We start from the raw sequence: 24,410 nt of genomic DNA, 5'->3' as shown, positions 1-24,410 counted from the left end.
TGATAGCAAGTTGGATCTTGTAGCTTTGTGGCTGTACAGGCCTTCAAAGTTGACCTCTGATTAAAAAAAAAGGAAATTCCGCCTATTGTTTTTTTTTGTCAAAACACTCATAAGAGCCCAGAACATAACCCAAATCTTATTATTACTGATGCATATGTGGTGTTTGATGTTGGCATACATATTTTAACTCATTATGTGATTTTGCTGTTCATTGTGGTTGATAAAATTCAAGATTTATGTGCAAAAAAAAGCTCATTTGAGTTTTCAGAGCAATATGTTACGGCAATACTTGATGATTGATTATTACTATTCTACCTTCCTTACTTTCAATTGCAAATTGAAATTAATGTTAAATGATAACATACATTAGCCTAGAAATCACAAATTTACATTTGCAATTTACATTTACAATTACATTTGCTGCCAGGGCTAGTCTAACAACTCTCCGTTGGCTTGTGAGCTCGAAAAATTAAACTTCTATCAGGCCAATCAAATCATGTATAGAGTTGTTAGGCGGGCTTAAAATAATGATTGATGGCAGAGTTGCAATGGTTTTGCTTGAATTCCCTGCTACTTGAAAACAAAGAAGATTGATGTTGCTGTTGGCGAACAGTGTGACACGAGTTAAGTTTTTTTTAAGTTGGCAAACGTTTGAACTAGCCAACTAGCTCCGATGATGGGAAAACACATGGGACTCATAGCGCTGTCCTATTGCGTGCAGAGGGAATTTGAAAGACAACCTATAATCCCGCCCCTCGGACTGAGCACTGCGAACGGTGAGTGCCCAGACCCTACATTTATATGTGGGTCTGGCTCGTCAGGTTAGACATACATAGGTCTGCAGTACAAATGTTTTTTACATTGTAGCTGAAACGAGTACAAAGGATCTGTAATCTATTCATTGAATTCATCATCGTCAGAACAGGAGCACAGAGGATCTCTGTGGCACTTCACTCTGCCCTGTCCGACCTTGACAATAGCAACACCTATGTAAGAATGCTGTTCATTGACTTCAGCTCAGCGTTCAACACCATCATCCCCTCCAAACTGATCACCAAACTCAGTGAACTGGGCATCAATACCTCCCTCTGTAACTGGATTCTGGACTTCCTAACCAACAGACCTCAGTCTGTTAGGTTAGATAACCGCACCTCCTCAACCATCACCCTGAACACCAGTGTACCACAGGGATGTGTGCTGAGCCCTCTCCTCAAGTCCCTCTTCACCTACGACTGCACACCTGTACATGGCTCTAACACCATTGTCAAGTTTGCAGATGACACTACGGTGATTGGGCTCATCAGCAACAACGATGAGACGGCCTACAGGGAGGAGGTCCAGCACCATTGTGGTGCACTGATAACAACTTGGCTCTCAAGACCAAGAAGACCAAAGAGCTCATTGTGGACTTCAGGAAGTCTAAAGCTAGCACACACACCCATTCTCATCAATAGGACTGAGGTGGAGCGTGTCACCAGCTTCAAGTTTCTGGGTGTCCACATCTCTGAGGACCTCTCTTGGACCCTCAACACCTCTACCCTGATCAAAAAGGCTCACCAGCATCTCTTCTTTCTGAGGTCCATCTGTCTCCTCAGATCCTGGTGAACGTCTACCGCTGCAACATTGAGAGCGTCCTCACCAACTGTGTCACAGTTTGGTATGGCAACTGCTCTGCCCACAACCGGAAAGCACTGCAGAGGGTGGTGAAAACTGCCCAACGTATCACCGGTTCCTCACTCCTCGCCATCAAGGCCATCCAGGGCAAGTGATGCTTGCGTAAGGCATGCATCATCAAAGACTGTTCTCACCCCAACCACAGACTGTTCACCCCACTCCCCTCCGGGAGGCGTTATAGGTCTCTTCGCATCCGAACCAACAGGTTCAGAGGAAGCTTCTTTCCTGCGGCTGTCACCCTGCTGAACTCTAGCTCTACATACCGGTGACATCCAACAAACTAAGCCCCCATCACCCCCCGCCCCGCCCCCGCCTGATGCCTCCTTGCCTGTGCCTGTTGAGGTGTCCACGACCATGGCAACCTTGACAGGGACAACAAGGAGGCGGACATCCCCCCCCCCCCCCCTCCAACTGCACTACCCTATCCCACCCATAGTGTCTATTTATTTACAAATGAACATACTGTAATTACACTTATACTGTACATAGCCATATTCTACTGCTTTTCATCCTGCACATACACTTATTATTAATACTATTGTAATGTTATTGTTTCTGCACAACAATGGTACTGTTACCACACTGCACATAGTTGTACATACTGTACATATCTGCCTATATGGTTCATACTAAATATCCATATTTATTCGGTTTTTCTGTAATATATTCTGTTAATACACTGCATATATCTATATTGTTCTTACTATAATGGTACTGCCACTACATTGCACATAGGCCTACCTGTACATGTTGTTCATACATTGTTCATATTACATAGCCATATTTATTCTGCTCTTATAAGGTAACTGCTAATACACTGCACATATTTATATTTAATTTATGCTACTCTAAACCACCTTCTGCAAAACAACTGTATACTACTGTCTACACTGCACTATATTTCTTGTCCTGTCTATGCACCAGCTGCCTATACTGTGTATATCACATTGCACTTTTCTGCTTTTTTGCACTTCTGGTTCGACGCAAACTGCATTTCGTTGTCTCTGTACTTGTTCTCTGCACAATGACAATAAAGTTAAATCTAATCTAATTTAATCTAAAAAATTATCTGCCTCTGTTTTGCCTCTTTACGGATCATGCTATGAATAGCAGCAGCAATGTCTGCAAAAGTTGAGACATTGTTATTGACCTTCTGGACCAGAGACATTCCATCAATGATTGTTGCTGTATTATATTCATCTGGAAGATTATCTGATAGTGATGCAAGTTTCTGCAAATGCTTTGCAAGTGCTGCTTTAGAGGTTTTCCTTGGGGTCCCCTCAGGTGTCGCCAATGACCATGGTTAAGGTCCAAGAGGGTGACAAAAGACTTCTCTCATGTCCAGTCTTTAACATGATGGTCTTGCCATGTGTCTGTGTTTTCTTTTTTGACTCATGCCACATAAATGTCTTTAAATTTTGCTTTGTCAATGTATCATGGAATTTGTGCTTAGGTGTATCTGACTCCAGACTCTATGTCTTGAACTTGCATCTTTGCCTGTAGTATGAGCCTGGATCAGATCATCCCTAACCTCTTGTGTTGCCTGCTGTAGATATGCAAATGAACTCATGTTCCTCTGAAAATGGATTGATCCCATTTCAGTTTCTGTCTCATCGGATCTAACTGTTTAGAATGTTTAAAACTGTTGTAAATGTCTGTAGATCAAGTCTTGGAAAATAGTTATTATTTCTTTTCAATGGAAATGATTTTAACATCAGCTGAAAGACAATTTTAAGTATGATAATAATAATAATAATAATAATAATAATTGTACATAATGATAACAATGTGTAAAGTATGAATATTTTCACCAACCAGTTCATCTACATCTCATTCCAATATTCTTACTAGTCAAAAGTACAACTGAAATGTATAATGTAGATCATTTTAGCACCTGTGAAGCAATTACCATAATTTCCCAACTATTAGCTGCAGCTTATACATTGGTTTTGCAAAATTTCTTCAGCTATGAGGTTAATACACGGGGGCAGTTAATATGTTATATGGTTTTATTTCTTTTAACTTGTATAAAACACTGTCCTGCGGCTTATACACAATACAGCTAATACACAGGAAATTACTGTATGTATTTCATGTGCCCATATTTATGTTAAGCTGGGTACATGTGGTGATGTCAACAATTTTCATATGGTATTCCTTGAATGTAAAGGTAATATGTAATTTGGTAATCATGATGTTTTGATCTCTTGAAATATCTCTTATGTAGTTTCAATAAAATACTAATTTACTGAATTTTGGGGGGGTGTTTCCGAATAGTACATTTACAAATAGTAAATAGCATAGCAATGCAGACCTATGTAATCATTTGTATTTCAAGTCTCTGCTGGGAGGTAGGAAGGTAGAAATACATTGATTAATGAGGTAGTGGGCATTTCAATTAGTGCTGCAACACGTTGTGTCTCTGAAAACGTAGATTTGCTCATTATTACACATAAATCTTGAATTTTATCAACCAAAATGAAGGGCAAAATCACATAATGCTTCAAAATATGTATGCCAACATCAAACACCACATATGCATCAGTAATAATAAGGTTTGGATTATTGTCTGGGCTCTTATGAGTGGTTTAACAAAAAAAAGCCAATAGGCGGAATTTCCTTTTTTCAAATCAGAGGTCAACTTTGAAGGCCTGTACAACCACAAAGCTACAAGATCCAACTTGCTATCATACCATTTTATACTCCAGAGATATGTAGCTTTCAGAAAAATATATTGAGAATTTGCCCCCCCAAGTGGTAGTGACACGCCCCTTTTTGGGCCTGTGGCTCATGGACTATTTCATTTGGCTATTGCATACAGCAGACAAACTGCATAGATTTCAAACTTACCACAGGTCACAAACTCCTTTTGACCTATGTTATTTCAAAAACATCAGGAAAAATGGGATTTTAATGGCATGGGATCTTTTATTATATTATTTATATGTATTCATTTGGCAGATATTGTGTAGGCTGCAGGAATCCTAAAATCCTAAAATGTCATGTTAAGAAACAATATTCTTATATTATTTCATCATTTGCCCCCACAGGTTTACACAGAGTGATGAACTACCTCCGCATCTTTACTTCTAAGAAACTCCATTCAGATGGATGGATTGATAGATAGATATAGATAGATAGATACTTTATTGATCCCCAAGGGGAAATTCAAGATTCATGGTTCCAGTTCACCTAATTACTTGTGAAATTCCTCCTTTTGTTGCCCTTATCGTTACACAACTTTTCTGTGACGTTGCATAGAAATCCATGTAGCCTATGAAGAGCTCTTTTCCAAAACGCTATAAATCCATTTTTGTAAACATTAATAAGTCATGTTATTTAAAAGAGAATTCCGGTGTAATATTGACCTAAAGTGTATTGAAACATGATACCGAGTGTGAACGTATGTCTCATAGCCCATCTCGACTTGTCCCTTGCACTCCAAAAATCTGGCGCTAGTTAGCCGATGCTACCAACAGCTTTTTTCAATAGTGGTGCTTGCATCGGGCTAGCCATGCAAATAAATCACTGTTTTACACCCATTTACGAGGCTCAATGTATCTCCACACTTCATTGGTAGACTTCCGAGGGCCCTGACATTTAAAACGAGACATTGAGAACTTTGAAAAAGCACTGGTAGTTTACTTACAAGACGATTTATACAGACAGTATCTTCAATGTTTAAGCGTTTGCAGCCATCTTGAATTTAGTCACGATAAGTCGAGCGACGAGTAAGAATGAACAGGTATGATAAGGGATCAGATTCCAAAAATAATTCAGTGGAAATGCATGGATTCCAGTTGCTGCTACTGGAAGAAACTGGAATCCATGCATTTCCACTGAATTATTTTTGGAATTGTGTGGAGATACATTGAGCCTCGTAAATGGGTGTAAAACAGTGATTTATTTGCATGGCTAGCCCGATGCCGAAGCACCACTATTGAAAAAGCTGTTGGTAGCATCGGCTAACTAGCGCCAGATTTTGGAGTGCAGGGGACAAGCCGAGATGGGCTATGAGACATACGTTCACACTCGGTATCATGTTTCAATACACTTTAGGTCAATATCACACCGGAATTCTCCTTTAATTGTTTTTTCCATGTAAGTGCAGTTTTGATTGAGTAAATAAAAAATATACCGAAAAACAAAATAATAATTTTTTAAAAATGATTTATAATACATTAATGGAGGATAGCATTTTGGAGCCAAATCTTCTTATGTGGCCCTACTATAGTACTATATATTAGTATAGTAGCCTAGGCCTAGGCGTGCCACCTAGGGTTGCCAACTTTCTGATATGAAAATAAGGAACGGGGTGGGGGGTGATCTCATTTTACTTGATGCACAATCTAGTAAAATGAGATCATAATTGAGTAAAATGAGTGCACAATTTGGTCAAATGAGTGCACATTCTCACAATATATTTTTTTTAAAAAAAATCTTTCAATGACGCCTCCAGGGCCCCATACTGAATTAATGTAGCCTACTAGCCTACTCATTTTCTATCTGGTGCAAAACCAGAATCATTTCGATGCAAAAACACTTAATAAAGAAATAACTGTTTGTAGCCTATTATACTCAAACCAAAGAACTCTGAAAACTGAACTGGCAGATATGCTGTCATAGAAAAAAAAATATTTTGAACATCACAAGCAGCTCCAGAAGCTCTGAATTTGGTGAAGCCTTAATTTATTTATGGCTTTTTTCTGTCTTTTTTCTGGCTAGCCTATTTGTTTATCTTGCACAGATGCACTGTAAAACTCTGAGCAAGACAGGTCATCTCACGCTACTAGGCAATCAGCGTAATATACATGACTCACAGGGGCTCAAACGAAAAGTGCATTCTCTGTTAGGATGTGAAGACAAACTGAGAGGGATAAATGACAGCAGCAAAGTTTCCCTTTATCTCATACAAATCGTGTATTTTTCGTTCATAGTCTAACTTACTGATCTGTCATGGATTTGCACGAGTTGATTATCAATAATACGGAACAAAATGCGTTCCGTAAGTTCAATACGGAACACATATTTTTCCTTGCAAATACGGGACGTTTCCTTATTTTACGGAACGGTTGGCAAGTGCCACCCCAAGATTTGTTATGGCCTTCCCTGGCCACCCCTGTTAAATTTTTCTGATGGCGGCACTGTTTATATAAAACTGGAAAAACCCTAGAAAATGCATGTAAAATGGCCAAGTATTGGCTCATGCCTTTTCTGAATATAACAAATAGATGAATGTAACAAACCATTCCATAGTCAAATATGTTATGTTGACATGGCAAATTAGTTAATGTACAACAAGAACTCAGCGATATTCACCCACGTGTGAGTTTTGGGAAACCCAGCCTCGTCTGTTCTGGCCCTATCGCTTATTTTAAAACTAAAAACTAGCCGGGCCCATTAGCCTGTTATACGTATAGCTGTTATGTTAGCTATTTTCATATTCACTTTTCAAGAGACCTAGGGATTTCTGGAACCACGTGTGCTTCTACATCATTAACCTTAATACATGCATGACTACAACTACAAACATCTTCGTTTTTGCTTGAAATATGAGCCTTTCTCCTATTGCGACATTCATGTCAATGACTATGAGTTACACTAACCGCAAGGACCATAGTGTCTGAGGTCAATGTGTTCATTCAACTCCTTCCCCCCTCCCTACGTCCCTCATCCTCATCGGATGACGGATGAAAGCGCCGCAGCTCAACGCCGGGCATCAGCCCACGAGAGGAATCTGAGGCCGGGCTGCAGCGCTTCATTTTTCCTCGTAGTGGACAGCGCCGGTTAGGGAATGGGGACTGAAGATGCATGGAGATTCGGGGTATAATTGTGAGATCAGAATTGGTCAATTACAAACCAAAATAGCCCTATCTTTCTTCGAAATATCAGATTGCTTCAAAGGAAATCTCTGCAAGCTACAGCGCTGAATCAAGCCCTGGCTCCGACACCTCGGATGGCTAGCCTCAGCTGACCGATAACTTATTGTCACTGCTTCGCAACTGGAATACTGATTATCATTTATGACTTGGATTAACAAAGATTTTGGAAGACATGTCGTGACAGTAAGGTTCCAAGTGAATCCTCACCTGACCGCAAACCCTCTGTCTTTTTTTTCTCGTCAGCAGTACCAAGGTGACGGTATGTAGCTAGCTAGCTTACTAGCAAGCTTGCTTAGATAGGCAGCTTTTGACAGGTAGCATTTAATGTATAATTATCAAACGGTCTTTTAAAATAACGTTATAACTTAACATAAGCATGGTCGCTACACATGATGGATTTGGTTTAATTAAGCAAGGGTAGTACTTTGGTCTTCCCCTGCAGTAGGACGGTCACAGTAAGCTATTATAGCTACCTTTCATCCATCCTGTAACGTTAACGTTAGTGGTTCTGTTGGATAGCTCCATGGCTGTGCGAGGAAGCAGATTGTCTGTCAGCAATTGTCCTATGGACAGAATATCATCACCGGTCACCATAGTATAGATTTACGAGTCGTTTAAACTTTCATCCATCCACTTAGTATAATACCAAAATAGTTAGGGAAATAAACTCTTGTCTCTATTCGACGTGTGTCTTAGTGTTGGAATGGAGCCCACAGACTTATAAGCTTTTTGTATAATGTTAGCTATCGAAATAGATAGCTCTGTATTTGTACAATACAGAAGGTGGTACTTAGATTGTTAGTAAAATGTTATTTATTTATTATAAACTACCTGTCATATCAGTGTGGAGCAGGGAACCTTTCGACCATCTTTAAGGCGCGTTAAGCAGCTCCCCATCATCTAAGCCCGTGCGTTTCGGCTGCAGCCTAATTCTGTATCATGTCTGATTTGAAGGTTTATGGGACTCTGTTGTGGACGCAGGGTCGGTAGTGCATAGCCTTCTCGGACTGGTCATTTAGATGACTAATTTATGAGTTATTTGAGGAAATTACTTTGAAACGATGTTATCATCAGTTGACAGACGCCAACTTACTTCAGTTTGCCACTGAGTTGTAAGAATACTACCGGGTGTGGACGATTTGGGCCATTGTTAACTGTAACAATCGATTATTACCGAAGCAATCACGTATCAATCTCTAGCTAAAACCTGTACTATAGGCTTACGGGTGTGACATATTGCGTTAAATGTTAGAAGGCTATGTCACATCACACACAGTGGGTTTACATCATGTATGTGGTCAGCCGTTTCTTCGTCAATCCGTGCGGATGACACGGCCACCAGTCTTTAGGGGAGATTGTAAAAACCCTGTCGCTGGGCTGTCAGTGGTAGCAGCTACACTGAAATAGGCTACTTGATTGCCCATATCGCTGGAAAGAACGTTTATATCCAAGCCAGTTAGTCATGTAGCTCGGAGGTTCTCAAGCTCTTTTGTTATTCCGCACTCTGCAGATCGATGACTGCGGTGTTACACACACTGTTATTCACAATTATTGTGTCCCTCTTGTATATAGATGTACAGTCGTTTGGTTACTTTTTTGGCGGGGTTATCCTAACAGTGCTGGTTGCTATGGCATTTTTAAATGGACCCAGATTACTAGACTGGGCGAATTCACCTCCACATCTTCAGTTTAACAAATATGTCCTAACTGGATATCGACCAATATCGTCGGTTCAAGACTGCATTCGAAGTCTTTTTTATCTGCACAATGAACTGGGAAATATCTACACGCATGGTAAGTAGCCTACACTCCTTCTCATACAGTAGCCTTACCTTCTGCAGTAAACTTTAAAAAAGTTTAACTTGGTTTGTGTGTGGTGTGTGTGTGTGTGTGTGTGTGTGCGCGTGTGTGTAGGGAGGGAGGGACTGAAATACAGTCAGACCATTATGTAAATTTACATATGTGTATGCAACATCCTGTGTCCACATCAGCCTTTATTTATGTTGTTCAAATTAGTCACTATGCTACTGTTTTATAGGCTACTCATTTTCAAGAGTACATTGAATGTGATTGTGATTAGAGCTGTAGTTTAAAATTCAAAATCTAATCTAATCAGTCTAAATACAGCCACAAAGCCAGCCAATGTAGGTGTTGACAAGAGAGACCAGTACATTTCATGAAAAAAATAAGTGACATGAGTCTCTGATAGAAAATGTGTATGAAATGGTTGAGTTGAGATGAAATACCTCTAATGGAAGAAATGTCTTAAAATGTGTCAGTGAATTTAAAATGTTCAGGCATTCTCCCTCAAGTTTTTCTATTGGAATGGTCTGAGAATTTGCAATTAAAAAGTTGCATGGAAACCCAGCTAGTGACATCATGTCGCAGAGAGTGTTTGACTACAGACAAGGCAGTTCTTTTTACTCCACCCCAAAAATGTTGACTCAGCCTGAATGGGTGTGAAGGTTTTCCATGGCATTGTTACGCCCACACCAACTTAGGCATTCAGGTAGTTACAGTAACAGTATTTGCTTTAAAGGAAAATAAAATCTGCTGTGCTCTAACAGAGCAATCAACCTGTTTTGACAAGAATCGCGGCTTCTTTAAAGTATTATCCATGCTTATTGTGGATACTGAATTCTTATTATGGTCATTAACATCACTTTATTTTGACAAGAAGCCGAGAGCAGAATCCCTCTGTCCGAAGGCAAGACTTGATGTCTTGATGCAAGACAAATAAAACCTTTTGTAGATTTGGTGTGCTGGGTGTGGTGTTTATATTATGTCTGAACCTGTATCAGGTATGTACCACCTAGCCTTGTCTGTCCAGTGGTATGTTTGGGTGGTTGTTTGGATGTAATTAGCGTAATGGGATGTTTGGATGGAGGGGGTTTGGATGTAATTACCGTAATACTATGGGTGTTTTGCGTAACAGTTAACTTAAGTATTTCAGTGTTTGTCAGTACATAAGTCAGCCGTTAGCACGTGCAGGTGTCACTCAGAGGTCCCGTATGAGACAGCCTTTCCTTAGGTAGTCCCTTCCCATACATATAGTATGTGACTATTCCAAGACCTCAGAGTCAGACACAAGTACACACACACACACACACACACTGCGCTTTTCTCTAGGCTGTCCTCTGTGTGATGGGTGAGGTCTGTGCTGTTAAATGAACTATGATAGTAAAAGAGGGCTGTGGCAGGGGCGATAGTGCACTCAAAATAGATGTGTGATATGGCATTGGAGTCATTACCTGTGCAGAACTAATGATGAGATAACAGACACAGAGAAGGAGAGAGAGAGAAAGATGTAAGTTATGGTGTAGTTTCCTCCACTTTGAGACTCCTGTGTCTCTTCAAGAACCAGTCTGCTGAACTGCTGTTGTTGGCCAAGGAGGCAGTCTTGGAGTATTAGTGGTGAAGGATAATAAGCAGGGGCCATAACATCACCACCTGGTACAGGCGTAACAACAGCACTTGTTCAGCGTTGACTCACAGACTGCCACTGAAGTGTTGGCCTGGGCCTGCCTGATGTGCAGCCTGCTGACATGGTCAGGAATTCTGCCTGTCAGGACATGCAGAGGTCATTGATGGCCAGTGCTTTCACAATGTCATTCTTTTTTTTGTGCAAGTGTCAAGATATCCATTAATATACCTTTCAAGGTAATGTGCCTTACAACTAAGATAAACATTTTTTTTCTGTGCCCTCTTATGAGATTAACAGTGTATTTGGATGTTGATGGTAATTTTGATACCACAGATGAATTAAGACCCAGTCAGACCAATGGTAGGAAAAAATCAGGAACAGAGTTTTATTTACAATGATGCGCATCAAGGGAGAGACAGCATGACTTCACCTAAAGATCCATCAGCAGCTCTTACTAGACAAGGAAATAGTAAGGGTTTAAGTATCCTTCCAGGCTGACGGGAGATGGCGTTGGTCATCCCATCTCACATAGACTACACTGAATCAGACTCCGGAGGAGATAGCTACTGACGCAGCCATGCAGAACAGTGAAACACTGACACACGCAAAGTCATAATATTCCCACTTATCTCTAAATACATACCGGTAGTCACACACAGATATACACAGGGACAGTACAGATATCATACAGAGTCATTACGTAGAATCATACTTTTAGTTTCAAAGTGACCCACTAGTGAGAAATGCAGAAAATTAAACCACATATTGGACTATTGGACACAATACTCTATTCCACTTTCTCTCAATGATATAAGAAATTATATCTGTACAATGTTTCTTTTTTTTTTTTTTTTTTCTGGACGCGTCACAGTACACAGATCCCTGCTCATGATCATGAATGAAGTGTATGTGGGGAATGGGGCAAAGAGCATGCTTAACTAACTTCTCTACGGCCAGAAGCTGTTTGTTCACAGTCACTTCACTCCTCCTCTGTTCTGCTCTTGTTTACAGCTTTGACATTTTCAAAGGACCTACAGTGGCTCAAACCAGTGACATCTCTCTCTCTCCTCTCTCTCTCTCTCTGTCCCACTCCCAGGCATCCCGCTGCTATGCTTCCTGGTGCTGCTCCCTCTCAACATCCCCTGGTCCCAGATCAGTGTGACGTGGCTGGGTGTGGTGCACTTCCTGGCCTGCCTGTCTCCCCAACTGGGCTCGGTGCTCTACCACCTGTTCATGAACCACGAGGGCGGTGAGCCCGTCTACCACACGCTCCTCACCCTGGACATGTGCGGCATCTGCATGATCAACACCCTGGGTGAGCCTGCCGCTGTTGCTGTTGCTACGCTCCTCTCCTCTCCTTTCTTCTCGTCTCCTCTCCTCTGCTCTCCTCTCTCGTCTCCTCTGCTCTGCTCTGCTCTCCTCTGCTCTCCTGTCCTCTCCTGTCCTCTCCTCTGCTCTCCTCTTGTCTCCTCTCGTCTCCTCTCCTCTCGTCTCCTCTGCTCTGCTCTCCTCTCCTCTGCTCTGCTCTCCTCTCGTCTCCTCTGCTCTCCTCTCCTCTCCTCTGCTCTCCTCGTCTCCTCTCCTCGTCTCCTCTCCTCTCCCTCTCCTCTGCTCTCCTCTCGTCTCCTCTCTGCTCCTCTCCTCTCCTCTCCTCTCCTCTGCTCTCCTCTCCTCTCCTCTCCTCTGCTCTCCTCTCCTCTCCTCCTCTCCTCTCCTCCTCCTCTCCTCTCCTCTCCTCTCCTCCTCTCCTCTGCTCTGCTCTCCTCTCCTCTGCTCTGCTCTGCTCTGCTCTCCTCTCCTCTGCTCTCCTCTCGTCTCCTCTGCTCTGCTCTCCTCTGCTCTCCTCTCATCTCCTCTCTGCTCTCCTCTCCTCTCCGTACCATTCTGTTCAGCACCGCTTTGTACCGTCTATGCAGGCAGCTGTCCCCAGTACCGGGCCCCTCACTTCCCCACACTCACACTGGAGGGCTTTGTTTCTGCCCACTGTCCTTTGCTCTAATGTCTTTCTCCTGTGTGTGTGTGTGCGTGTGTTTGTGTGTGTGCTGTTTGCTCTCTCTCTCTCTGTGTGTGTGTGTGTGTGTGTGTGTGTGTGAATGCATTCATTTTCATGCTGTCACTGTCGCTGTAGCACTAGTTGTTGTTCTCAGGTTGTTTGTAGCTATTGCTTAGTTGTCTTTTTTTTTTCTTTTTTTTTTTTTTTCTTTCTTTCTTTCTTTCTTTCTTTCTTTCTTTCTTTCTTTCTTTATTACATTTCTTCATCGATGTCTGTTCTGCACCCTGCATAATCCCTTTTCCTGTAAGGATTGGTCACATTGGTGAGGCCTACCAACATCGCCCAGCCCTGCTCTTACAGGGATCAATGTCAGTAGCCTCGGCCTCCTGATCACAGGGAATGCCCTGTGTGTCTGTGAATGAAGCCTCTGTGTATGATCTCTGTGAACTGATAATACTGACTTCTCTTGATCAAATTGATTTTCTCCGTTTTTTAGCTAAACTCTAGTTAAGTTTCAGCAAAAAGTTAGTGAACTGTGTTGACTCATTCCACAACGTGTTGTATTCTCATGGACGTTGTGTGGATTTTGGACAGGTACACAACAGCATGCACGGTGCTCTTGTTCACTGTCTGCGTTTTGCCCTTGGTGTTCAAGGTGCGGTGTAAGACATTTAGGCTGTGCATGTGATTAAGTTGGAACTGGAGCAGCCTGGTGCAGTGCCATGCACGTCTTTGGAGCCCACTAATCAGCAAATCCTGTATACTGTACATTTCTGCTCTTAAGCTGCTGCTCTTGCTTTTTTATAACCGCGCGACCCTGTTTACCCGAGACTGCTCGTGATGAGTCATACAACTTTGGTCCTCCTGGGAGTGCTTGTGTCAAGCCCTATGTGTGTGTATGCGTCTCTCTCTCTCTCTCTCTCTATCTCTCTGTCTCTCTCTCACCTTTTCTCGACTCTCCCTCTCTTACACTTCTACCATTTATCCTATGCTGTCTTATGTCCTGTCTTTTCTGGTTGCTTTCTGTTTGGGTTTTTTTTTATCACCGAAAACCCTGTCCTCTTCACCAACCAAACTCTTCTTCCCTATGTTCATCCAGTTTTATGTGAACGCCCAAAGGTCACCTTTTTAACGTGTGTGTGTGTCTCTCTCTCTCTCTTGCTCGCTCTGTACCTGCAGGTGCCCTCCCCATCGTGTATAGCACGCTGCTCTGCTACCCGTTCACGCGAACGGTGGCGCTGCTCGTGTACATCCTGCTGTCCAGTTACGCCATCTACTGTGCCATCACGGCACGCAGCAGCGTTCGGCGTCTGCGCTCCTTCGCCTGGCAGGCGCTCTTCCGCTTCTCCTTCTTCCTGCTGCGCTGGGCGGGCGTGGGGGGCGGAAGCCCCACGTCGCTGCGCCACTTCCTCACCATGGACGCGCTGGCCGTGCTCGGCGGGGTCATCAACATCACGCGCATCCCCGAGCGCTTCCGTCCGGGCCTCTTCGACTACTGGTGCAACAGCCACCAGATCATGCACGTGCTGGTGGTGGGCTCCATCCTCTACCTGCACTGGGGCGTGCTGGACGACCTGCTGTGGATCAACAGCTACCACTGTCCCTCGGACTGAGCGTGAGCAGGGGGGTGAACTGGGTGGGGCTGCTCTCCCTCTGCTGGCGTTGTGGAGACTGGTGGGATGGGGTGGGAGGGGAGGGTGAAGGGCCTTAGTGAGGACCACCGGGAATTGAGCTTCTCCCATCATATCTCCATAAAGGTATACATGGCAAGGATCCATGCGATTTGTTTTTTTTTTTTTTTTTTTTTTTTGTTTGTATGTCATTAGGGCACAGCAGCGCTGTATCACTGCGAGCTGGTGACACACAGCCTGCGGCTCTAGGCCAGAATGTACATATCTCTCTGCGTCGGCCTCCACATGTCTCATCCTCGCGCCCACAGCCATGTATGTGTCAAAAGTGGAGCAAAGAGGAAGGTCACCCCCGTCACCCCGGCAACGCATAAAACCACGATCTGGAGGTCTGTTTTGAGTGTTATCGGTCAGTGTTATCATGTGTACACCAGCATTCGGAGGATATTCGAAAAAAACACTCTTGCTCCCGTTGCGAAAAAGGTGTCGAAGGACACTCGAGTGTAAACCGCGTGCTTCTTTTTGGAAACCTGACATTTGTCTATGGGTTTATTACCACACCACTGTAGAGCGGGGCTTTTGATGATGAAGCATTGACTGTAGTTCCACTGAAATCATGCGCACCCTACATTTATCAGATAGACTAGACTTATCATCCAGCAAGTGGTAACATGCACTGAATTAGACCTCTCTATCTCAGATGTCACCCTTTCGCAGACTATGCACCATATCTACTGTTCTCTTAACACACACTGAGCACTGAGATACATGACGCTCACATAATGCACTATGAATGCCCTCCACACACACACACACACACACATACACACTCATGCACTCCCCCTAACAAAGTACTTCACAGGGGTCTTTGGATATACTTGAGTTCTGAATTGCTTTGTTTATTTGTTTTTTTATTTTGTCCCAATATTTTATTCGTCGTCCATATTTGTGCTCTTTTTGTTGCCATTGTCTTCTTCCTCTTCTTTCTGTGTGTTATCAAAAGACAAGGGACTTCATTCATTGGTTTGTAAGAGTATTTTATGTGAAGTTTACACCTGAGATCCTGGTATGACGGCCCTGTAATTCATGTATTTTTTTTATTAATGGGGCACCTTAAAGTTTAATCGCTAAGGTGTCCAAACTATTTATTTTCTTGCAAATTCTACTTGCTAGTATTACCTATGTCATTATATTTAATGTGATTAGTAATCACAGATTTGTAATTTTATGGGACTGACAGTGGATAGCACATAGACTCCACCAGTCACCACCATCTTACAGCAGCCTGTCACAAGATGATATGGCACTCCTCTTCAAATCAGCGTTTTTTACAAACCTTTCACCCCAATTAACTGCGTAACCTTGGATCCGGGTCAAAAGTAATTATGTAAAGGGAAACAATCTGGGAAACTGTTTCATTCCTCTTTGCGTTGAATCACTGTGGCACTTCAGGCTGGGGCACTTTAAGTGCTGAAAATGGGGCCGTATAGAGAGGGAGGGGAGAGTGTGTGTGTGGAAGGGAGGGGTCTTACAGGGGGTCTTACATGCAGTATATGTCTTAAGAGTAATGTCTGTCATGCACTTCTAAAACCTTTCTATGCAGAATGATGTGCCATCTCTGAAAGATGAAAAAATATTGTTTTAGCACCAAATTGGTGCCCAAAGTTTTATCTATCGTTGCTTTATGATGTCATACAATTCAATTTTATTGCAGTCGAAGTGCATTGCAACGCTAGACACTATCAACAGCAACTCCACTTTGCCAATAACGAAGGAATGATGAGGAAGTAGGCTGTCAAGTTGTCATATATATCATTGAACTCATATCAACATAGTCGATTCTATGAAACACTAACAGGGTAATCCACTTTCATGTTACCAGTTTTAGTCAATTACTGCTTCACAATTGAAGGCTTGATGGGAGATCTCATAGGAGCTCTGAAAAACTTTGTGGTGATCAAAAATTTGGGAACTTCCTCTTTGTGCTAGACAAGCTACGGCAAGCACCGTCATAGAGTGGGGCTCAAAACACTTGTGTGAGTTTCAGTTCACTGTATATGGCAATATCATCTGTATTCAAACTGCACAACTTCAGTCTAGCCACTTCAGAACATAAAAGCAGCATCCTTTGAGCTGTTATGCTGACTGAACTATTGTTTTAAGCATCGATCCGATCAGGAAATAAAATGCACCTCGGTCATGCTGCATGCACTGAAGAGTGTCTTTAGGCACAGCAAACCTATGAATGAGGTCCCTTTTCTTTCTTCTTTTCTTTATCTTTTTTTATTGTGAGATGTTAATATTAGAAATCCCAAATGGCACTTTCAGGTCATGATTGTCATGTAATAGTTGTTTAACCATTATAATGAATTCCATTATTTTTATTTCATTTGTTGAGAGTATACAATGTGTTCCTTTTATTGTATTGTTTTTTATAATATGTAAATTAATTTTATTTATTGTCAACAAGTTGAAAGACTTTTCAAGAATTTTCATTATTGAAAAACGGTCATAGACTTCTCAATGTAGGGGATCTATGTCCACACTGTTGGTACATGTTCTCGTGTAAGAGTGAGTCACTCACTCGTATCTGTTCCGCATTTGTTGACGCACACAACTCCCTTCACTCTTCCTGTTTCACAAATTGCCAAACACACCTACTATACCCCTTCAAACACACACAGCCACACATAGATGCACACACTCACCCACCCACACGCACACACACACCTATAGCCCTAGAGTGTAGCACCCCTGCAAAAGTCCCGACTGTACGAATTTCTTCTTCAACCTATACTCTTACTCCTCAAACAAGTCTGACCTCATGATAGACTCTTTAACTCCAGCCCTCAGGGACGCTCTGCTAGTCTCTGTGTGGCCTACCAGTGCTGACACCCCTGAGCTGACACAAGGCGGAAACAAGCGCACAGAGGTGCGACGTCATGTAACTAATGCATGCTAGTAGCTCAACAGACAAAAGAAGATAACAGATCCCTTGAATTAAAAACATAAAGAGAAAAAAAGGAGAAATATCTATAATGTATACGTATATTTACACCCCAAATTTTTAAATACTTGCCTGATGCCAGCCTAATGCTAGTGCATTGTAGGATATAACATGTAGGACGAGCCACTCTTGTGAAGAGCTCCACAAAGCTTCAGATCTGCTCATATGGGGAAAAAGGGAAAAAAAAACTATTACAACTGAGGAACAACAGAGGCAATACAACTGTATCAAATAAACTGCACTGTTTTATTTATTTTTTACTAAAAGGGCTTTGGATCAAAGTGAATACCAATAACAAGACATATTTAAAGTCCGTATAAATACTGTACATACTTGTATGTATATATAAATGATATATGCATACAGTGCAAGATATATATATATATATATATAAATATGCTGAATTGTTTTTGTATGTATGTATATCTATATGACATATCTGAAGTGAGGGTAGTGTAAATGAAAGCATGGGTGTTGGGGGTTCTAACCCTCGAAACTCGAGGGCTCTATCTGTGGTCCAGGCTGAGCTCTTTGTGAAAAAACACCATGCTGTATTACCAGAAGTGTTCCCTTGAGTGGCAAAACCCTTATTAGCCCTTATGTGCCATGTCATTTTTATTTTCCAAGGCACTGTTCATTTTAAGCCGGATTAAAGAGACAAGATGTTACAAAGAAAAGTTTGAAGAGTATGTGTGAACCCTTCCTCAAATACAAAATTTGGTTCCCCTGTTGTGTAGTGCAATTTGGTTTTTGCCTTTTTATTTGGTTAAATACAGATCCTTAAGTATGTGTTGAAATATTTTATTCATTCATTTGGACAACAATTTTGGCCGCTCTTGTTCAGAATTACACAAATAAGCACTCTAATGGCTCTGCTGAGCAAGTCTGACTATTCTGTAAAAGAAAATGCTTAGTGATGTCTGCAATAGTTGAAATTAACCATTTCCTGTTTTGGTTGCCATGCCAATGCATGTTGTGTACCACAAAGTGTGAAGATACAGAAAGCCTGCTCAAGCGGGATGGAGAGAGAGAAATGGCCAAAGCCTTACATGGCATTATGAACACCATAATTGAACAACATTTGGGTAAAACAATCTAATGATCACTTCAATCTAATGATCACTTCATGATCAAATCATTATGTCTCATCTCAATGGCTGGGCCTTCTCTTGCATCAGCACCTACAATATACTCATTCTAAGACAGATCTAAGTATAGTTATTTGAAACAATACCCCCATCTCTTAATATGGGATGAAGTGTCTCAATAGTGTGTCCCCCCCCCCTTTGCCATTCAGGGTTGACCTTGGCTCAGGGCGCCATGTCACCGCATGTCTGCAAATCATCCCTTTAAGATCTGCGCTGAGCCCTGAGCCACTGGTTGTTCAGCTGCTGTGCTTGCCCAGTTAAGCAAAGCAGGCAGTCACCCATCCTCATGTCAGAGGTGAAGGTCTGAGAGTGAAGCTGAGGGGTGTGGGGGGGGGGGTGTTGGTGTGTGAAAACGGCAGAATATGAAGTATGGGCATCTTGGGTAACTTTACTTTGGTAAGACTTCAGTCCATTGCGTCTGTGTTTGACACTGAGTGCTCAACTTTGAACAGTAATGGGGGCTTCACCAGGCACGTAACTGAAGCATTCATTTGTGTTGCTTCTGCTGCAACACTTACTTTCCACTATAATCAATGGAACTGGCTACACCAGACGTGATAGAGGCGCGTATGTAAAAAAAATAATAGACCGGTCTTCTAAAAATATTTTCACGTGAACAGAACGCTTCTGTTACCCGCCCGGTGTAGCCCCCCCTGTTAGACAGGAAGTAAACCTGTCACAGTGGAATGGCTGTGCCTGCATTCAGAACATCCACTTATCCCCTACACAGTCAACTATATTGTGAATAACTATTCACTGTATAGTGTACCATGTAGTGAATGTGTGGAAGCTCGGAACACAGGCCTCATTTCGATCATTGGGATATGCAAAGCAGAAGCAACATAGAAGAAGAGAAAAAGAGAGGATAAGCTGTAGTCCTATGAGGGGGCATGGACTGAAGGGGGCATGTTGAAAGTTACGCTGTAGCACACAGTCACCAGCCCATAGCTCAGAGGAGGTGGAAGTTAAATTAATCATTGTCTTTGTATAATATCCTGTTCTCTGTATACAATAACTACATGTATGAAACTACTAACAAAAATATGACAACTGTCTTCTTTTTTAGTATGCAGGTGCTGGATAGCCTGTTCATGATTATTTATACAGGAGTAACTGTTAGTTATTCTTAATACTTTCATTATGGATGTTATTAATACTGTAATTCAGAAAAAGACTGGTACAGAAAATTGTACCAATTAACTCATGTACAGACAATGAGACTGCCCGTCTTTCGTGGGGTAAAAGGGACCTTTCCTGAGTCTGTCTCCATGTGTGTTTGTGTGTCTGTCCTATGTTGTCATGTTTGTCACCTTTGAAGCATCTGAAATGATATGGCTCCATCTAGTGGTGATATTTGTGCACAGTGATTGTTTCTATCAAATGCGATTGTAAGACCGGATTGTAAGCACACACTTGACATACCAGTCTGCAGTGGCATGTGTATTTGATCTATACAAGTATACACACACACACACACACACATCTCTTTCTCTGTCTCTCTCTCTCTCTTTCTCTCTCTCTCACACACACACACACAGGCTGACCATCTCAGAACAACAACAGTTTTCTTTACATTTATTTTTAATTGTGTATGGTTGAACCAAATTACTTTATGACATTTTTCATACAGTGAATGTCCTGTAATTTGTATCTTTTGTTCTTCTCATTGCTGGTGTGTGTGTTTGCCTTTTGTTTCTCCGTCCAATCGTATTCACCGTACGAGCGTTGTATGTAATAAGTGTGTGCTAATCTTGTCTTGTCCGTCAGTGTGTCTGTCAATCTGTCAGGTTGATCTCAGACAGACCCCTCCACCCCCCCCAGTCTCCTGCAATGATTGTGCAATAAACTGAAGTCTATATTTTTAAACATGGTTTTTGGTCTCTTTTGTGTGTGTGTCTGTGTCTGTATGTCTGTGTTTGTGAGGGTGTTTTTTATCTTCAAAATACTGAAGATTGACAGCTTGAAAGTACTGAAAGGCTGGCAAATGTACCTATTCCATAGTTCCACAGACTTTTTTGTGATATACTTTCTTCCACTAGGTGTCTCTACACGGATACAAATATCATAATAACTGTGTGTCCTGTCCAATGGTCGGTTATATTTGTCCAATGCTTGAATGCATGGATGATCATATGATTAGTGTAAGGATGTCTTATTTCTGAAATAATTCAATTTAAAGAACTTTATTTTTCTATTAGGAACTTCATGTGTGAAAAGCGCCAGTGCATACATACATACATACATATATACATATATACAGTTAAGAAGAAAATTATTCATACCCCTGGCAAATATTAATTTAATGTTGAATTTCTCAATATGTTTGTTCTGACTGAAAATGACACTGCCACATGGCAAAAGGTTGCAAGACAATGTGGTAAAAACATGGAATCAGAAAAAGCGTTTCATCTTTTTTTACATTTTTAAAAAAAAATGGTGCGTCCAAAATTATTCATACCCTTTTTAAAAAATTAATGGAAAGATCTTTATTTGCCATCACAGCTCTCAAAATGGTTCTTATAATACCTGCCAAGCCTCTCCATGTCTCCACAATGATTCTAGACTGCATCTTTTTAGCAGCAATCCGGGTTTTTAGACAGGAACAATTATTTGCCATCACTATTTCTTTGTGCCCACTTTTTTGACCGATTGAGGTCTGGACTCTGGCTGTGCCACTTTAAAATGTTGACATTGTTCTCTGTTAACCATGTTTTGGTTAACATGGATCATTGTGTGGTTTAATGGTCCAATGCCGCCTATTTGGGCAGACTGCCTGATCTTTTCCTCCAAAAATCTTAAAGTAGCCCCTTGTTGTAGTGTTACCATTTACTTTGAGAAGGTCACGTCCTATTAGTCCTCCCTAAGGTGAGAGATCTGTACCTCTGGCCTGAAGGATTGGCTTTGTAGTGAGTGAGTGTTGACCAAGGCTATTTGGGTTCCTTTTAATGTAGTCCTGTTGTAAATACTAATAAGGGAATCCTGCTCTAATCAAGTGCATGGGGTAAAGCACCCTTTGGGGTAAAACGCCCCCCCCCTATATTTCACAAACTAATCACTAAAGGAAGTAAAATGTTGTTGCTATTATTTCTATGCACTATGTTGACAATGGTGATGTACAAGTACTCACCATAAAATGGATGCGTGCTCTGCACTTCAAGAAAATAGAAGCTTTACAGGATATCATATATGTGTGAATTGTGAGTTGTTTGGTAAGAATATAGACAGTACATCTTATTTACATAGTACATTATATTATTTATATGCATATATTATACATTTATATAATACATTTTTCAGAATTTATATTAGTTTTTTGAAGCCATATTGTGCAGGATGAAACGCCCCTGGTGCCGTGGGGTAGGATAGCATTTCATGTTTAGCTTTTTGTTTCACAGCAATATCACATATTCCCTAAGGCCTGTTTTTTGCCCCACTCTAGCCTATAATTTGGTTTAATGGGTTGCGATTTCAGTAATATTGGATAGTGCACCAAACCAGGCTGAGATATTAAAAGTGACTATGGACTCAATGAAACATATGCAGAAAGCTGTCAGTACTGATTGGCGGACCTGGAGTTTGCGCATTTTCCTCAGGAAGAAGCAAAGAGGCATTGCTGACACTTTGCGTGAATTGCTTGTGTGTTTGGTTGGAATGGGAGGTTGCTTAGGTGAGTTTGCTAAGGTTACTTGTCTTGATGTAGGCTACACTTCCAACACACTTTGGCTCTGCTGAGACTGTTGAGGAGCAACCCCACAATACAACAAAATCTTACAGTCAGAGTCTGACATAACAACTGAGCATTATACCATTGCTCATCACCTCAAATGTTGCCTTCACATGCAACACACAAATACGCACTAGCATGTAATGTAGGATGCCCTGGACCTTTTTCCCTCTCCACTAGTACCAGGGTGGATAAATGCAACCAAGGTCACACATTACCGTAATTTACAGTGATGTACCGTAATTACGGTAATTTATTACCGTAACTATTAGCCACAGCTTATTCATTGATTTCTTCAGCTATTATGTTAATACACGGGGGGCAGTTAACATGGTTTTAATATGATTTTGTTTCTTTTAACTTGTATAAAACACTGTCCTGTGGCTTATACACAATGCGGCTAATACACAGGAAATTTCTGTATGGGTTCTTATAAAACAGTAATGATCACTTTGGCCAGCTGCTTTCGAGGACGTTGCTCTCCATTTGAGAGTGGTCACCTCTACACACCTGATGCAGGCTACGACAGGCCAGGATCTACCGATTCCCTGAGAGTGCAATGCATACCAATTAAAGGTGCTCTAAGCGATGCCATGCGTTTTTTAGGCGTTTTTTAGGCGCGTTTAGGAGAGTTTCAATTGCACGGGAGCAGCACGGGAGGGAGGGAGGGGGAGGAAGTAGCGAGCTAGCTCTCTGTTTTGTTTTAAAGTCAACAGAAGTGACGTTGCCCAACATCGCTTAGAGCACCTTTAAGTTGAACAACATATGTGACTGTATGCGTGCCTCTTCACTGACTTCAGGGGCACCGACTGCTTTTTTGTGATTTGGTTGAGGGTCTGATCCTTGGTTTACACTGGGTGGGGTAGCGGACCTTGCCCATACCCTCACAACTTCACCATTGGCACAACTTCAACTGTTTCCCATACAGCAGAAATGCACAGGAGAGTCTAGGCTATACTGTAAGTAAAAGAGAAGTAGTAACGCTAGGCCTAAACATTAACACAGATTGTAGGCTATGTGGGACAAAGAAACCTTTAAGACAATGCTTGCCAGTTTCCCCTTAACTCTTCCAAGTTTGTATCCCACCGGTGGCATATTTCGTCGACATTCATTTAAAACTGCTTCAAACAAAAGAATAACACCCAGAAACCTTGAATCTTCTACTTTTTAAATATTACTAATGGCCAACCCATTAGCAGGTGAGGGCTATTCATATGATATGGGCATGGTAAATCTGCAGCCTTTGTCTTTCACAGGATGGACCACAGTGACAGTGGAGAGGGGGGCTCACAGGTGTGCTAACACCTGCCTCATCAATATTCATTGTGTAGGGCCACTCACTGGATTTGGAGTAAAACAATTTACTCTGAAGTTCTAATTCTTAGTAGTGAAACCACATAAAAATCTCTGAATGCACCATTGAATACACCAGTGTGTAGTCAACATCCATAGTTATGATATTTAGAGCTCAAAGTATTTGCCTGAAATGTTTATAATGTGTTTCTCTGAGCACCTATGAAAATAGTTTTTTGATAAGTGTGTGTTTACAAACATAGTTTTAACTAAAAAATATGTTTTATTACATTTATTTTACTGTCATGATTATATTCTGGACATCCCCAACAATCCTAATATACACTGTAAGTGTCACTTTTACATCAATGATTTTAGATAAGTGAAATATCTAAAAATGTCAAGGTTTTCAGACTACCTCAAAAGTGTCTGACCGGCCTCAGACTCTGAAGTGTTAACTCCAAAAACGTCCACAATCACAGCTTGTCGTAGAGTTCGAAATTTAGAACTGTCTTCCTGTCACTTATAGCTTGTTTTTGGTCACGCTCAAAGTCAGAGAAGAAAAGACACCTCCCATTTCCATCTTCATTTCAAGCTCTCACTTCCCCCATCACTTTTTGAGATCTTTCCGCCACTG

At 41.6% G+C, this 24,410-nt stretch overlaps 1 protein-coding gene across 1 annotated transcript; it reads left to right on the top strand.

Moving 5' to 3' along the window:
* The first annotated feature begins 7,312 nt into the window (after positions 1 to 7,312).
* Positions 7,313 to 14,591, top strand: paqr4a (progestin and adipoQ receptor family member IVa). Its single transcript, XM_048244747.1, has 3 exons — positions 7,313 to 9,350; positions 12,077 to 12,295; positions 14,153 to 14,591. The coding sequence occupies exons 1-3, from the start codon at positions 9,071 to 9,073 to the stop codon at positions 14,584 to 14,586; spliced, it is 933 nt and encodes a 310-aa protein (XP_048100704.1). The 5' UTR covers positions 7,313 to 9,070; the 3' UTR covers positions 14,587 to 14,591.
* Positions 14,592 to 24,410: the final 9,819 nt, after the last annotated feature.

The sequence above is a fragment of the Alosa alosa genome, chromosome 6 (genome assembly GCF_017589495.1).
Source record: "Alosa alosa isolate M-15738 ecotype Scorff River chromosome 6, AALO_Geno_1.1, whole genome shotgun sequence".
Lineage (NCBI taxonomy): Eukaryota > Metazoa > Chordata > Actinopteri > Clupeiformes > Clupeidae > Alosa > Alosa alosa.
This window is presented reverse-complemented; position numbering and strand designations above follow the sequence as displayed.